Genomic DNA, 16,539 nt, shown 5'->3' with positions numbered 1-16,539 from the left:
GACGAGAACAAAGCAGTCTGCATCAAATATGGTAAGAGGCATCATATAAATAAGGCAAGTATATCTAAACATTTTTTTAGAAGGGTTGAGAAAACACTGATACGAGGTAGACAAAGCAGACATTAATAAGAATTCAAAACAGTCCTAAGTAACCAACATCCTTCCGGTTTCTCTAGGTATAACCTAGAATATGTGTAAGGAAACAACCAGTGTTTATCTCCAATTCCTATAGTTACGTTTCATTCCCTGCTAAATAAACACAAACGACAAGTTAGATAAGATCATAATTTTCCTTTTATTGATTGATCATATAATTTGTAACACCAAAAGGAAATAACAGAAAGCTAGATTTCTGACACACGAGTTGTGAAAGTGCTAATGGCATTCAGTACATTCCACCCTGACAGACAAAAACCTGGACTGCTACGAGAATGAAGTGATGCTTTAAGAGATGACTAGAGCTCAGCGTTGCACTACTCTACTGAAAAATCAGTGCAGTCACACTCCTAATCACCAAAAAAAAAAAGAAAGAAAAAAAACTCCTGCTCACAGCTCTTGCAAGGACTCCGGGACCATGAGGAGTCCAAGACAACCTGAAGTCACTCTCACAACCTGAAGAATCGCTGTGAGAACAGCCAGTGGAAAAGGCTATGCTGACAGCCAAACAAGATCAGTCGGCTCTCAGGTGTTTACTCATACAACATACAAATAGTCTTCCAACAGCCAGACTTTAAGTTCTCGTACATCAGATCTATTCGTCTGTTACAATGTTTGAAACCGGTAAATATCTCTGTTCAAAGTGCTCCAGGCATATTTGTGCATAAATGTGGTGGGATTTAATGTGTGGACTTAAGACATGAGGAGAAATGAAAAGCACTGGATACTGTCTGCGAACCTTTAAAATCCTAACATCAGAACAGTGACAAGTGTTGAGCAGATAACCAAACTACAACAAATAACAACTAAAGTTGTTATTTTTAGCTTTTGATTTCGAATCTCTGTTTCCAATCATTATATGAATCATTATTTCTCAAATGCGGTTTTGAATCACTTGTCATGGATGCTTTTGCAACTCTCCTTTTAAATGAAAAGAGGTATTGAAGATTTGTTGCCCACTATAAATATGTGTAAGGTATGGGAATGGAGAGAAATGCCCTTTCTACTGAAGGCCCAATGCCGATTGATCATTAAACATTAATCTAGTTCTCTATACAAAACAGAGACAATGTAGAATACAGACAGTATAGTGACAAAAAATTAATTTACAGTAGCTCATAAATGTTAGAGGTTTATTGGTGGTGAAAATATAAATTAATACTAAAATGCACATTGTTCATTGGCTATCTGAATGCCTAAAGTATCTTAAAATAAACCCACAGAGGTATTATATAGATTCCGCCGCTGAAATATCCTTTTCTGCTATATAATAGACAGATCTAGAAATCAATCATATTTCACAACCGATTTAAGTAATAACAGAGCAAGAAGAGTGACATGTGGATTCTTTCTTTCATTTAACTGTCAAAGGGTATTTGATCAAATAAAACATTAAGGTAGCTTTATAGGGATAGAATTTTGTAACTTGACTGGATAATTATATGATGGCCCAATTGTGTCGGCTTCTTATTGGCTTCAAACACATGGCAAGTTAGGGATATGGCAAAAATGGTAAAAATGGTTATGATAGACACTGAGTATTTCCGCTGAAATGAAAACACATGCGCATTACGGGAGAAACAGCAGATATACAACATCAATACATTGTTAAAATAGAACCTTTGGCGAACTGCGATAATATCATATCTTGTCAGTGAGTACAAGTGTGTGTGTGTGTGTGTGTGTGTTTGTAGGCCTTGCACACTTATACACATTGGTGCATGAATGATAAAGCTCTTGAAAGTCAGGGGAAATGGAGGCAGCCCCTTGGCCTTGCACACAGCCACAACACAGCGACACTGAGGGAGAGATCACTGCGGAGCACAAGCCATAAGACAGAAGAACCACGCTATGGCCACTACATACACACTCATGGGTGAGCCCGGAAATGACATCATTGGCCGTCTTAGGCGATTATTTTTGCACATCTCCCATAAATTAGCTGATACAGAACCACTCTTCACACATACACAAAATAGTGAGCATGAACACACATACACCCACCCACACAGACCAAAACTGGTAATCATCTCAAAATAAATTATAATCCTTTAAATATATAGAACTATATTTATACATATAATCAGCATGTATCAAACGCGCACACACATACACACACAGAGAGAGGAAAGAGAGAAATGCATTACTACAGAATGCACAGATACCCCCACCATACTCTCATGCACAAGCATAGGTATGGGGAAATACTCATATACAAGACGCGCAGGGGAAAGGAGCACTCAACCAACACCTATAGGTGGCTAGCAATACTAATGGAAACTAGTATTCATCTAGCTGTCTGTAGCGGCTAATAATTTCAGGATGCACTGGACACTGCTAGTCATGCTTAATCTTACATTACATTGACAAACAGCCAGTCATGCCCTCCTAAAGAATACACTGATTCTGATTGCTGATGCGGAAGGTTTCTGAGAGTAATCATCTTGCAATTTGTCTGCCAACCACAAGGGGGCATTCACCAAAAAAAAAATATTTCAAAAGAATGAAGTCAGCTTGAAAACTGTGCCAGTGCTAGCCTACCATTTCAAGGACAAGAAGTCTTCATCAAATGGATCAATCTACATACCGGTATCCACCGTCTATCTATATCAGACAGATAATAACTTGAAACAGACCAACATGACTTGCTTCTTAGCCAAACTCCAATAAAAGTAATCAAATCAGCACTCTGAAACACAAAAACCACAGTGTGTCTAGATCTTCTGTAAAGAAAGGCGTTATAATCTCTTCCAAGGTGGGCTGTATCTGCATTTCATATGCAATGCCTATATATCGAACACGTCAACTGGACCTAATGAAAAAAGTTGGTTACACTATCTGGAGTTTATGAGCAGTCGTGAGTAGTGCTCACTACTGGTGAATAGTAGTCTGGATTACAATTGTGTGTTTACGGTGGTGGTGGTGGTGGTGGTGAAGTGTGGTGGTTGAAGTCTCCTGTGTTCTGGGTGTGTATATTTACAGGCTTCTGCCAAGCAGGGCTGAGCTCGAATGCCTAAATGCAGGCAGTTCAGGGAATGCACTAAATACAATCGGATCATGCAGGTAGACAGGGTTGACTCACTAGAGGCAGCAAGGAGAAGTAGCCACACATGGCTACACTACTACACTGTTTTTCCTTCTGGCTTTCAGAACATATAATTTCAAATAGTAGATTGGACAAATGCTCAGTTTACCAAATTGAACACACAATTTCCAGTTTGGGATCTTGCCCAGTTCCAGTATATCAAACAGGTGATAAAAGTCCAGACGAATACCTCGCCAGGCTTTCCACGAACCCTGTAGTTAGTTTGCCTTCAATTAAGTTCAAGTTGAAAAAGCTCACCAAAGCAAAAACACCTTGAGAATGTCAAGGGGTACTTGGGCTGATGTAATGAAAACTGCATTTCATCCCATTCCCTGAACTGACTGCATTTTGAGCATCCAGAGCCCAGCCCCGAGTCTGTCTGTGTCTGCAGCTGCTCTTCCTGCATCGGTGGTTGATGATCCTGCTGCACAAGCAGTATAGCAGCCGGCAGTCAGATCTCCTTCCGTCTTCCTGTTGCAACCCCTCCCTCTCTCCGTTCCTCTCCTCGTCGCCAGCCTTTACCTCGTCCTCACAGCTCCTCGGTCATCTGCAGCAGGGAGTTGATGGCGGCCTCTCGGTTGCCCCTCTGGGCCTCCAGCACCGTGCGGATCACCTGAGGGTCGATGTTGGGGAACATGTCCTGCAGGGCCTTCAGCTCCTCCGCGCTGCACGGGGTGCTCTGGGGCGCGGGCGCCGACACCGCTGGCATCCCCATGGGCACCACCCCCTGGTTGTAGACGGTGGGCACACCTGGGGGACAAACAGTGAAGGGCAAGACACTTAGGGCAAGACACTTAGGGCAAGACACTTAGGGCAAGACTGACTGTGTGTGGGTGTGTGTTTGTGAATGTACGTATACATGTGCATTTATATTTGCATATGGACTACTTCAGTCTATTTAAGTCTAATTGACATCTGGTAATGTACATATAAAATTAATACATGGTGTACATGGGTATGTTTGTGTGGTTGCCCAAAAAAGATATACGTGAGGTGAAAGTGCATTTCTGGCTGTATATGTGTGTGTGTATGTGTGTATCAGTAACTCACCTGTGATTGGCACGTAGCCCACTCCCTGCTGGTAGACTGTGGGCATGAGCACCACAGGCTGGGATGGCATCATCATGCCAGCAGGCATGGACTAGAGACAGGAAAAGGAGAGACAAGCAGCACAAACACATTCAGACTTTAACTCTTCAGACGAACACACATCCACGGGCAACTGAGAGTAAACACTCTCACCACACTTTTTAAACTCGGTTTTAAAAACAGGTCTGAATTAAACAGCTCAAACCTATGATTGCATAGTATATCAGTGTTACATCACAATAGCAGTACCCTATTTATCTTGGGCTGCCCAACCCATCAATACATAAGCCTACTGAAAAAGCAAGTATAAAAGTCGGCCAGTAGTCCAGACGAAGTGAACTATGATCAGAGTATGTATACTAATATTAATAATTAGTTCATGATACATAGAAGAACAGGGTGAGATCAGGGAGTGCCTGCACTTATGGCTGTTTTAACACATGTATGCACACTCACAGCGAATGACATGACCAGGTTGATCATGCCCTCCTTGTCGTCTCCCTGTCTCCCGCTCAGGGGGAACCACTCGTCCACCACACTGCCCTCTCTCAGGCCCTCAGGGATGGTCACATGCGTCCAAGCGATACGGTCGTCCATTGAGAATGCCCGCTAGAATATGGAGATGGATGAATATTCTATAACTGACGCTCTGTGTGACTGAATGCTTGCTGGTTCAACAAATAACTGCTGAATCACATCATCAATTATGACTTTTAAAAAAACTATTTTTCATCATAGTATGTGAACATGTCTGTAAAAATCCCCCTTCTCACCTCATCAAAGATCTCTAGATAGAAAGAGTCCACTCCCGGAGGAACAGTACACTGAATGACTTTATTCCATCGTGGATTCTTCGCCCCGTTGTGTGCTGTGGGTGTCTCGTAAACAGCAAAGCCCAGGCGGATTCGGCAGTACGGATCCATCCTCGTCATTCCATAGTTCTTAGCAAGCTTAGCCTGGCAAAAACACAAGACACACAGATTGAGTGAATGGACTCAAACTTTGTAACACACAACAATTTATCAATGAAAAATTCATAGGTCTGTGTACATTGTCACTATATAACCTAACTTTATTAGTTGAAATCATACACACTCACACAACAGTAACAAGGTAGGTATAATCCTTGACTTAAACACACACACACACACACACACACACACACACAAACACACACCTGTACAACAGTGATGCTGAGGCGGCCTACGGTACCGATGGAGCCAGTGTACTGCAGCTGCTGGGCTGCCTGAGCGTCCAGCTGCACCTGCTGCTGCTGCTGGGTGGGAGTGATCCGCAGGAAGTCCTGAGGCAACTCCCCTATGTACACCTACACAGGAGATTAAATCAAAACAATGGATTTGGCAAAGTTAACTCAACTTCTCTGCTTCTACATAGTTCATTATCATTGTAGATCAGAACACATCAGAAGTCACCCTGAGGGTCTATCACTCTCCTCTTCTCAAGCAAGCAGGTACATACTTTCTCAAAGGAAAAAAGCCAAAAAAAACCCCAAAAAAACAAGATAGCTACCACGGTGGGCCCGTGCAATGCACAAAACACAGTACACCCATCACCCACCCCAAGGAATCACTGTTCAAATCACACACACACACACAAACAAATATAAAATATTTCAGAAAATTCAATTTTATGAAAGAGCCCCACTCCATGCTTTTATATGCTCTGTCTATGTTAAATGGGATTTAAAGCAGTAGCTGCTGGATCTGTGTGGCAGAAATAAAGTGACACCACGGGTCAGAGCCTAATACAAGCGTTAACCCTGGCTGCACTTTCTAAATCAAGCCACCAAATCTTCTAAGTGTGTGTACATAACAGATTTCAAGCAAAACTATTGCGGCCTTAAGAACATGGAGACAGATTTGGAGTAAAAGAAGAAAACATAGAAGGCTAAGTTTGATGAAGGGCAACCGGTTGATTCATGTCAGATGCCAAATTCAATTATACCTCCACTGACAACATTGCTAAAACTATACATTAACCATCAGATCACTAGTCTCAAACTTCCTGCTGTTCGTGACTTAGCAGCTAACATAAAACAACATTAGGTATCGTTAACTAGCTGAATGAAGGTGGGGTTGAATTGAGAGTTTAATTCAACATTTATAACATAAGCTAAAGGAAAATCATTCTCGCTAACATTTTGAGCGCGTTCGACGGACCCAATACCTGATCTGTAAATATGTTTTATATAAGAACATAGTTTTAACTGACAAGACATGGTAAGCCAGACCGACAAATCACTTGATCAGCTAATACAGTTAGCTAGTTATCCATCTAGCAAGCTAGCCGAGATGGACCATAACGTTAGCTTGTCATTAGCCAAACCCTCTTTCTACTTCGTCATTTTGACCGCTATAAAAACTGTTCTGCGATTCTTTCAGGGAATTGCTTTGATGAGTTGCTAAACAGTTGTAGCAGCTATATGTCGCATCTGACAGCACTTGAATAACGTATCTGCCTATGCTAGCTAGCAAACTGGCATTTAACGTTAGTGGTGGTTTCCTTGCCTGCTAGCTAACTAGCTAGCTGAGTTAACATTTGTGTAAGATTACGTTACGTGTAATTATTGACGTGCAGTTTCCTGAGCAGGTGCATGGGTTGAAATACAATAAAATAAACGTACCTGTCCACGCTGCGTACTGATTGTGGTTGCCATTTTTTGCAAGGAATGAACAATTAGGCAGGTTTTCGAAATTTCTACAATTGTAAACAACCAAACTGAACTGTGCTCTCTCTCTTCCGCCCCAGTCAGATGACACCACTTTCTGTCTTACGTCACTGACTTCCTGACTGTAATCTTCTGTCTTCTGTAGCTCAGTGAGTGACACCAGGGGGCAGTGTTGACCGAATTTCCAAGATACAGGCATTCGCCAGCGGACGAACAGGCACTCTTCACTCGCCTTATTCACCCGGCGGCCAGAACGAAGCTACAGGGTACACTTGCCATCTTCTCACCTCAGTCCAGCAGATGGTGGTAATGCACTCCGTTCAAGAGCACCTGGCTGCAGACCTATGGGGAGTGGAGCTCCACTCCAGAACGGAAATACGTCACCTTCACTGTCTATGACGCACCTCCACTCCGCCCCTACAGTGGTGGCTGCCTGGCCGCGCTTTTTAAAATGTGTGCACATCTTGGAGGAGCTACGTGAAAGAAGATATCTCTTGAGAGACTTGTACAACTTATACAGCTGTAAGTTTGTAATGTTTTGATAATAAAGGAGTTAAAGATATAGCACGACGTCTGTTTTTTCATGTCAGTAAGTCAGCAGGTTATAGTAGTCTTACTCGCTAGCTGCTAATGTAGCTAGTAGCTCTAATAGGTGACTTAGGCTTACTTTATGCGTTTATTTTCTTCCTAACCCTCATTTCTCTCCCCAGATACAGACCAGAATAAACGTCATTCTCTGATAGTATATGTCTGTGATTGGTGGGTAAAGTGGCATTCTATGCCAATCTGATACTATTGGATACTCTCTAAGAGAGTCTCTTGATACCAACTGCTACAGTGTATTTTCTCCCCAGAAACAAGCATATTTTGTAGATTAAGTGATGGTAATTGGTTTTTTTAATGATGTCGTCACCAATGCATGATAACTTTAGGTAACTTGTACTGTCAAATTGTCAGTCTGTGGTAAATTGATGAAGGTGAAGACCGTTTATCTAGAGACAGCAGTGCGACCCTATTCAAGGTAAGTACCCTCTATTGTAGCAAACATGGGGAAAGCCTTCAGATGAGTTACCCTCCTTGTTAGCCTTCAGATGTAGGCCTAGAGGTAAAATTAATTGATATTGACTTTTGGTAGTTGAGTTTACATGGCTCTAAAGGATCGATTAATTCATGGTGCAGCATAGCTGCTATAGTAGATGGAGACGTCCTGCGTGTCGTTCGTCTAAGCAGTTGATAGACTTTTGTCTCTATTGTCTGGCTTGGTGTAGGCTACAGTAATTAAGTATATGTATTTTTCTAACTTAAATTAGTAACGTTAACGTTACTTGATGATGGTGCGCCTTTTAGCTGAAACCGATTAAATTGCCAATTTACGTGCGCTCAGAGGTGAGACGAAAGCTGCTCAATAGCCTAATAGAGACACCTTACTAACACCTGTTAATATGTGTGTTTAAGTTAACAAATTACATATAAAATGAGAGGGCAAGTGAATGTGCACTCACTTTCCGATGTTGAAGCGTTAATTGTGGCGCTGATTTTGGCACTAGAGATTTTCGTTAACGTTATGCGTTGCTGTCAGTCTGAGGTAAATTGATGGAGGAAGAGAGGAGGCTGCCACTCGGGGCTTGTCAGTGAATTGACGCAGCAAGATAGGTTAAGTGCCCGAAATGGAAATAGTACTACATATGTGGTGGTGATAGTTGTTGAGTTCACATGAATCTTGTCTGTTGATTATTTTATGGTGATGAAATAACGAATTACTTCGATTAAGCATAGGCTTAGTGCTTAGTGTAGCATAGTTTGTTGAGCGTGAAGACCTCATTTCGTTTTTCTTAATAGTAAATAAAAAAAAATTATAAATATTGTTAATAATGCTGTCTAAATAATGTTGTTTGTATTGTCTGGTTTGATGGAAGAGGATACAGTAGTGCTATTCAAGTAGATTTTCTAACTCTAACCCTAATAGTTGATGTTGGTGCACCGTAGCGCTCGGAGGCAAGATGAGCGCTACAGTATGCTCAAGCGCTCGATATGATAGAGAGAGAGAAAAAACGGCTGTCGTTGGTTAAGATGTAGGTAACAGTATTCAAGTAGATTTGCTAACTTTAGGTAGTGATGTAGTGGAGGCTAAACGCAGTTTATCCACCTCAGACATTTCAGAAGTAGAGTTTATCCTCTTATTAGAGTTTATCCACCTCTCAAAGTAGTTTATTCAACAAGTGCAACTTTTAACATAAAAAAAACACACTGTATGATCCACATTCACAATATATTTAATACCACTGGTATTGTTAAAAACATGATGGTGGCACTAGTCAGTGCATCAAGTTTACTCTGCTGTTTGTTTTACCTTGGCGCATGCCTCTGTCATGGTCAGGCTTACCCACACACTGCAACATTTGTTAATTCTTTAGGGCAGTACAGGCACATGCCTTACTCACGCAACACATAAGTTGTTGTATGGTATATCGCTAAACTCACAAACCACATTACTGGTTATAGTGTCAGTAGTGCATCATTTTCTCTCACTTTAGTCATGTTTCTTTTTTGGCACGTATGCCACACCCACAAGCACTGCATCACTGATTGGTGTTGTATTTTTACACTTGTGTTGTATTTTTACACTTGTATTAATTAAACTTACATATTCTACTGCTCTTCATACTATCCATTCTGCAGAATACACTTATTCTTACTTCTTATAATGTTACTGTTTCTGCACTACAATAGTACTGTTGACACTCTGCACATAGCTGTACATATCTGTCTATATGGTTCATACTGAATATCCATATTTATTCTATTTTTCTGTAACATATTCTGTTAATACACTACATATATTTATATTATTCTTAATACTATTATATTGTTACTGCTACTACATTGCACATATCTGTACACGTTCATAAATTGTTCATATTACATAGCCATATTTGTTCTGTTCTTATAAGATAACTGCTAATACACTGCACATATTTATATCTAATTTATATTACTCTAAACCACCTTCTGTAAACCAACTGCATACTACTGTCTACACTGTGCTATATTTCTTGTTCTGCCTATGCACCACCTGTCTAAACTTTGTGTGTTACATTGCACTTTTTTGCCGTTCTGGTTAGACACAAACTGCATTTCGTTGTCTTTGTAGCCTGTGTTTTTAAACTGTTCAAGTTTACTCTGCTGTTTGTGTTACTCACACACTGGTTGATATTGCATCACTGATTGGTGTTGTATTTTAATGCGTACACACTCACTTTGTCAGTCGTTTTGAACTGTTCTTTGCACACACATTTTACGTACACACCAAGTTTACTCTGCTGTTTGTGTTACTCACACACTGGTTGATATTGCATCACTGATTGGTGTTGTATTTTAATGCGTACACACTCACTTTGTCAGTCGTTTTGAACTGTTCTTTGCACACACATTTTACGTACACACCAAGTTTACTCTGCTGTTTGTGTTACTCACACACTGGTTGATATTGCAGTATGCACACTTACTAGCCTGTGTTTTAAAACTGTTCTTGGCACGTATGCCACACCCACAAGCACTGCATCAATATTTCAGGGTCGTGCAAAACACTACATCACAGGTTGACATTGCAGTAAGTGCATCACTGGTTGGTATTGTATTTTTAGTGCGTACACACTCACTTTGCCTGTTTTGTTGTTCTTGGCACTTATGGCACACTCACAAACATGGTTGGTATTATATTTATACCTGTTCTTGGCACCTGTCTTACTCACACTACATGTTCTACGTGGCGACTACAAACGAGGACACAGCCCTGCAGTACACCCGTGTTGATGATCACTGCTGAGGTTGAGGTTTCAACAAACACAAATCGCTGGTTAATATTGTATTTAAGTACGTACACACTCACTTTGCCTGTGTTGTTGAACTGTTCTTGGCACATGCCATACTCACACACCAATTCACTGATAAATGTTGTCAATTGTACAATAAGTGGGGACTTACTTTCTTGTGTTTTAAAACTGTTCTTGGCACATATGCCACACTGACACACACCGCATCATAGTCAATAGTAGGCCTACAAGGTCCAGCATATACTACTACATCACTGGTTGATGTTGTATTGCTGTAAGTACACACTCACTTTCTTGTGTTGGACCGGTTCTTGGCACCTGCCATACTCATGGTCAATGTTTCAGACTCATGCACACACAGTACAGTACATCGCTGTTCGATATTGCACTGCTGTAAGTACACACTTACTTTCCTGTGTTTTTTGACCTTATCTTGGCACATGCTGTACTCACACCACATGCTCCATGATGAAACAACAAAAGAGGACTCCGAACACAGCCCTGCAGTGCACCCATGTTGATCATCAGTGATGAGGAAGAGTGTTCACCGACCCACCTCTGGCCCACCAGCATTAAGCATTTTTCCAGCTACGCGCACGGATGGCTGTATTAAGGTCGAGTGCCATTACAAATTGAAACGGCATATTGCTCGATGTCGGCAGTAGGCCTAGTTCTACATACATGTAGGTTACACAGAACGTTGCAAATTGACATTACAGTATATCAAATTTGTGGAATTTCTGAAATTATCGTACGTGTAATTCAGATAAAATGAACGTAGGCTACGCACAAAAAACCGTGCGTACGCCACTCTTCCAGGGGCCTCATTTATAAAAATGTTGCGTAGAAACCATCCTTCATTTGATCTTAGATCATTTCTGAAATGATCGTACGTGTGATTCAGAGAAAACGAACGTACGCACAAAAAAAACGTGCGTACGCCACCCTTCCAGATGTGCCCATTATAAATCACAAATGAACGTCAACTTTTGAGCAGCCGGATGGTTTTAGGTCTCCGCCTTGTAAACACCCCCTCATCAATATCATTAGCATATGTTTTAATGAAATCAATGGCCTAAAAACGGTAGCCTATGTAAAATGATATATTGAAAACATTGTATAGGCCTAGCCTATGCCATCTGATGTTAACTATACGTCAAACATTAAGCTGCGTCCAAAAACGACTTTAAAAACCTTCTGATATTGATCATGCATATGGTAAAGAAAGACATGAGATCGTTGGTCTTGGAATTTTGAAAATGCATCGCACTTAGACCTCAGATTACTTGCAGTACCCCGGCATTAGGCCTACCACAAGGAAATGATCGTACGTCAAGAACCTGACGTGGAGATAAGCACTTTTCCACGTCAAAGACGGTTTTTATAAATCTGAGCGTTGGCATGGATTTGAGCATACGCACGGTCTAAGATAAAATCTGTGCGTAAGAACGCTTTTTAACAGTTAAGAATTAGTGCATATGTAATTAGGAAACAACATAATTACTAAAATTATTCATTGCGCATGTTCTTCATGTTACAGGGCCTCCCACAGCAACATTTTGGTGTTGACTGTGGAATTTTCATGATCATGGTGAGTTGCTAAGCTTGCATTTAGTAACACACCATGCCCATTAGGCACACTAACAGTGTAACAGAGAACACTGTTTTTAAGCTTAATGCAAGCACATTTACACCTGAAACATGGAGCCATTAATATTTCTTTGTATTGACAGTATGCTTGGTACATCGCCCTGGAGACACCATTTGATTTCTCCATAGTAAGTGCTATCTAACAAATGTGGTAAATTTAATTTCATTGAATCATTATATTGCGCCTTTTCCATGCATTGTAACTTTTTCTTCTTTAGCATGACATGCCCTACCTGAGGAGGTGGTGGTGCACAGTGTTAATGGAGAATCTGGAGATCGAGGGGTATAATTTGTGAATAATCCTGTATTAATAACTATTCAATCGAAATGAGAAATGCAAGGACAAAACATGTATTTGTTCAATTACAGGCATGGAAGAAGATTCGCACATTTCACAGAGGAGGGCAGAAAGACGGCAGACGGTAGTGTGGCACCTGTTTTCCGTGTGCCACGAAAAAGGAAGCTGGACACTATGGTACTATGATGTGGAATTGTGCAGAGATAGTAGCATAAAACTGCTATGACAAACAGTACACATTACACATTTTTTTTTTGTTGGTCATTTTAGGATGGTAATGGGCAGATAATAGTTGGTAAGTGTCTTGCCTCAATTCGACAGTTTAAGTAATGTTAACTGCAGCATTCTCAGTTTTTTTACCTTACATCTTTTCATTACTGTGATAACAGGGCCACCAGCAGCAACATCAGCAGCTCCTACAGCCCCAACAGCAGCTCCAACAGTCCAGTGTGACAGCTGTGTCTCCATTGAACAGGTGTTTATTTCTTCACTAACCATACAATCTGGATGACAATAACCCAAACAAAGTTGTTGTCTATTCTATTTTTTTTCATTGTAATTCTAAGTTGTGTCTCAACTCAAGTGTTAATGTGAACTCGCATCTCTTATGAACAATGTTTGTCTCAATCTTAGAGAGAAGAGAGTTTCAGTGAATTAGAGGACTTCAATGAAGAATGTGAGGACACAAGTTGTGAGGAAGTAAGGGGTTATATATTGCACATCAAACATTAATCAGGACCCCCACCCACCCGCCACCACACATCCAGTCACTCTCTTAGACACACACATTAGATCTATGATGTTTGAACCACCCAATCTGGATGACAATGACCCTAACAATGTTGATTTCTATTTAATTTGTATTCTATGTTGTATCTCAACTAACCTCAAGTATGAATGTGAACTCACTTTAGGACTCTTATGAACAATGTCTGTCTTTGTATTAGAGAGAAGAGCGTTTGCGTGAGATACAGGAGCTCAGCAAAGACTACCAGAACACTAAATGGGTAAGGGATTATATATTGCACATTAAACATCAGGTCAATGCAGATCCTTAATTACTGAGACCGCTAAAACACAGAACCCCCCTCCACACACACACACACCACCACCACCACCACCACAAACACAGGCTCTTGCATAGACACGCATTCGATCTATGATGTTTTAACACTGTTTTATGCATTATCATCTATTGACCTCCCCACATAGACCTACAGTACACAAGTGTCCATTGCTGCACACAGGAGAGGCATCAAGCAAGTGAGAGCATGGTAGGCGTAGGCCTGGCATGGTAGTGCAATGTTCCTTCCACTAAAAAAAATTAATTGACTGAACTGCCTTTTAATGTTTGTTGCTCAGCTCTTCGAAGAGGCAAAAAAGGCAGCAGACTGGTTGAATGAAAACAGTGGGCTGATAAAAAATAAATATTGGCTGCCACGGGTGTTGGACATGGAGGCGGAAGAGCAGGAGGAGGTGCTGGCCAGACAGTTTGTCCAGTTGGACGTTGAAAACATGAATTTGTTCACATTTCAATTTACCACCGTCCAAGATCACGAAACATTTTCTATTCATGTACGGGACGAACTTCACATTCGGGCAATGACATCATTTGTCCAAAGATCGTTTCCAAATGAAAAATAAAAAACTCAAATAACATTGATTCTGATTCCAGTTCTACTTATCAATTCTGGTTCCTATTGATTCTTCATTTCAATTTCAAAATGTAAACTTTTGTTTTTAGATCTGTTCAAGTGTACTGTATTGCTTGTACTGTATGCTACACATCTCTCTCTCTCACACACACGCTAGGCTACTGTATTGCTTGTAGCCTACTGTATTCCTATAAATGTGCCATCTGTTCTGGTCCTGCTGTTGCCAGTGACTTTATAGGCTACTTACACCATTTACTTTTATCTACATTGTGTACATGCTCTTCGAACAACAACAGAACTACAACACACAACAGTACAATAAATCATTGCTTTTGGTATCTTTATTAAAACTACCTCAAAAGCCTAGTGGAGGAGCATGATCTTAAACAATGTTAATACGTAACGCTAATTCGTTTTCTGCATTAGTTACGATCGGTCGATGTTCAGAGGAAAAACGCGAAAAACGTAAAATTACCTAAGTTAACGGAATATCACAATACCTAATGTTCATTTATATACAATTAATTTAATTATATATATATATCAAATACACAAATCTGAGGTCTCACGTTATTTCAGCGACTACTTCCTTATTCAAGTGGAGGTGACGTATTTCCATTATTGAGTGGAGCTCCACTAATAGAATTCCCCCAGAGGTCTGCAGCCAGGTCCCTCTCACTCCGTTTGCAAACTGCCAAAAAAAAGCTCATAGACAAAGAAGGGTTCGCTGGGCTGCCAGAGTCGGCCAGAGCAGAGCCCATTTGGAGAGCCGGTTCACTCCCTATTAAAGAAGCACTATGCAACAATTTTAGCAAAAATTACCTTAATTATGCAGGTTGAGAATCGTTCTGATGGTTCTACAACACTTTCTGGGTCGTTTGGTGGGTGCGTCGTCTATTGCTTCTCCGCGGAAAAAACGAATATCAACTTTCTGTTCCAGGTCCATCACTATAGCGGGGGATGTGATAGGATATTGTTGGAGCTACATTAGTTTGCTTTTAGTAGTGGTACATTTGTTAGTTAATTTGTTTATTATGATTTTGCTCACATTAGTAATATATATTTTGGTGATATTCTTTTGCTCATTATTTGTTTAGTTAATTGTTTTGATTTATATGTGTAGTCTTTATTTTTGGTTAGTTTACTAAAATATTTGGTTTAGACACCTGGGGGCAGTAGTGGGCACAGGTAAAGGTGAATATAGGTAGGAAGTAGCAGGAGGCCTGTATGCAGGTGTTGAAAATGATGCTGATCGACGAAGGTTTTTTGGATGGTGACGTCGACCGGAAGTGATTGGAAGCAAGCGAGTGGAGTGCGGAGTGGCGGTTTGTTTGTATCTCCAAGAGATATTTTCTTTTCTTGTTTTCGTTTTTTTTTTTTTTTTTTTTTTTTGGCGGTTTGGCATAATCTGATTTGTGACTGGGTCTGGATAGTATAATGGAGGAGGATGATGGGAATGATGATTGGTTAAAAGGTCTAGAGGACTGGAAAAGTCAAGGTTATGTACACAGTAGAGGGAGAGGAGGAAACAATACTAGGTCTAATGGGGCTGAGGGAATGGGGAAAGGGCCATCGAAGAGGAGTATTGAAGAGGTAACTGATGAAGTAGGTAGAGATGTGAGAAGGAAGTTAAATCAGGAAGATGATTTGAAAGTAGTCGTTAAATTTAAAGAGGGGCATGATATAAGCGAAATTGGTTTGTTTGCATTGACGAGTGAATTGAAAAAGGCAGTAGGAGACATAGAAATGGCAAAGGTGTTACGGGATTGTAGATTACTAATTAAATGCAGGAACAGTGAGCAAAAAGAGAAGGCTATGAGATTACAGTCGGTGTGTAAGAAAGAAGTGAGCGACGTACGAAGCTTTGTAGGTATAAGAATAAAGGGAATGATATCAGGTATACCGATTGGGGAAAAATTGGACGATCTTAAAAAGAATATTAAGGGAGGAACTGTAGTGGATATAAAAAGATTAAAAGCCAAGTGTAATGGAGAGAAAGTAGATAGCACTACAGTACTTTTGGAGTTCAAGGAGCAAGTGTTGCCAGATAAAGTGATGGTGGGCTATTTGAGTTTCAGGGTGCG

At 40.6% G+C, this 16,539-nt stretch overlaps 2 protein-coding genes across 4 annotated transcripts; one reads left to right on the top strand and one right to left on the bottom strand.

The window, feature by feature from the left end:
• Positions 1 to 276: 276 nt before the first annotated feature.
• LOC121681335 (toll interacting protein) lies at positions 277 to 7,349 on the bottom strand. The gene is made up of 6 exons (XM_042061030.1): positions 6,975 to 7,349; positions 5,508 to 5,657; positions 5,104 to 5,286; positions 4,787 to 4,939; positions 4,292 to 4,382; positions 277 to 3,991 (listed from the first exon to the last, which is right to left on the bottom strand). Exons 1-6 carry the CDS (start codon positions 7,005 to 7,007, stop codon positions 3,771 to 3,773), a joined length of 831 nt encoding a protein of 276 aa, XP_041916964.1. The 5' UTR covers positions 7,008 to 7,349; the 3' UTR covers positions 277 to 3,770.
• Positions 7,350 to 10,479: 3,130 nt separating this feature from the next.
• Positions 10,480 to 14,463, top strand: LOC121681334. 3 transcript variants are annotated; one of them, XR_006022078.1, is made up of 10 exons: positions 10,480 to 11,466; positions 12,393 to 12,443; positions 12,586 to 12,630; positions 12,721 to 12,785; positions 12,872 to 12,977; positions 13,071 to 13,095; positions 13,190 to 13,275; positions 13,434 to 13,476; positions 13,748 to 13,807; positions 14,163 to 14,190. XR_006022078.1 is itself a non-coding variant. In XM_042061028.1 (10 exons), exons 1-10 carry the CDS (start codon positions 11,383 to 11,385, stop codon positions 14,442 to 14,444), a joined length of 870 nt encoding a protein of 289 aa, XP_041916962.1. In that variant the 5' UTR covers positions 10,480 to 11,382; the 3' UTR covers positions 14,445 to 14,463. The 3 variants fall into 3 exon arrangements, 2 of the variants coding, with proteins under 2 accessions (XP_041916962.1, XP_041916963.1); XM_042061028.1 differs by having other exon boundaries at positions 13,434 to 13,499; positions 14,163 to 14,463; XM_042061029.1 differs by lacking the exon at positions 12,393 to 12,443 and having other exon boundaries at positions 13,434 to 13,499; positions 14,163 to 14,463.
• The last annotated feature ends 2,076 nt before the right edge of the window (positions 14,464 to 16,539 follow it).

Source organism: Alosa sapidissima, chromosome 14 (assembly GCF_018492685.1).
Source record: "Alosa sapidissima isolate fAloSap1 chromosome 14, fAloSap1.pri, whole genome shotgun sequence".
Taxonomy (NCBI): domain Eukaryota; kingdom Metazoa; phylum Chordata; class Actinopteri; order Clupeiformes; family Clupeidae; genus Alosa; species Alosa sapidissima.
Note: the sequence above shows the minus strand (reverse complement) of the source record. Positions and strands in the feature narration are given on the sequence as shown.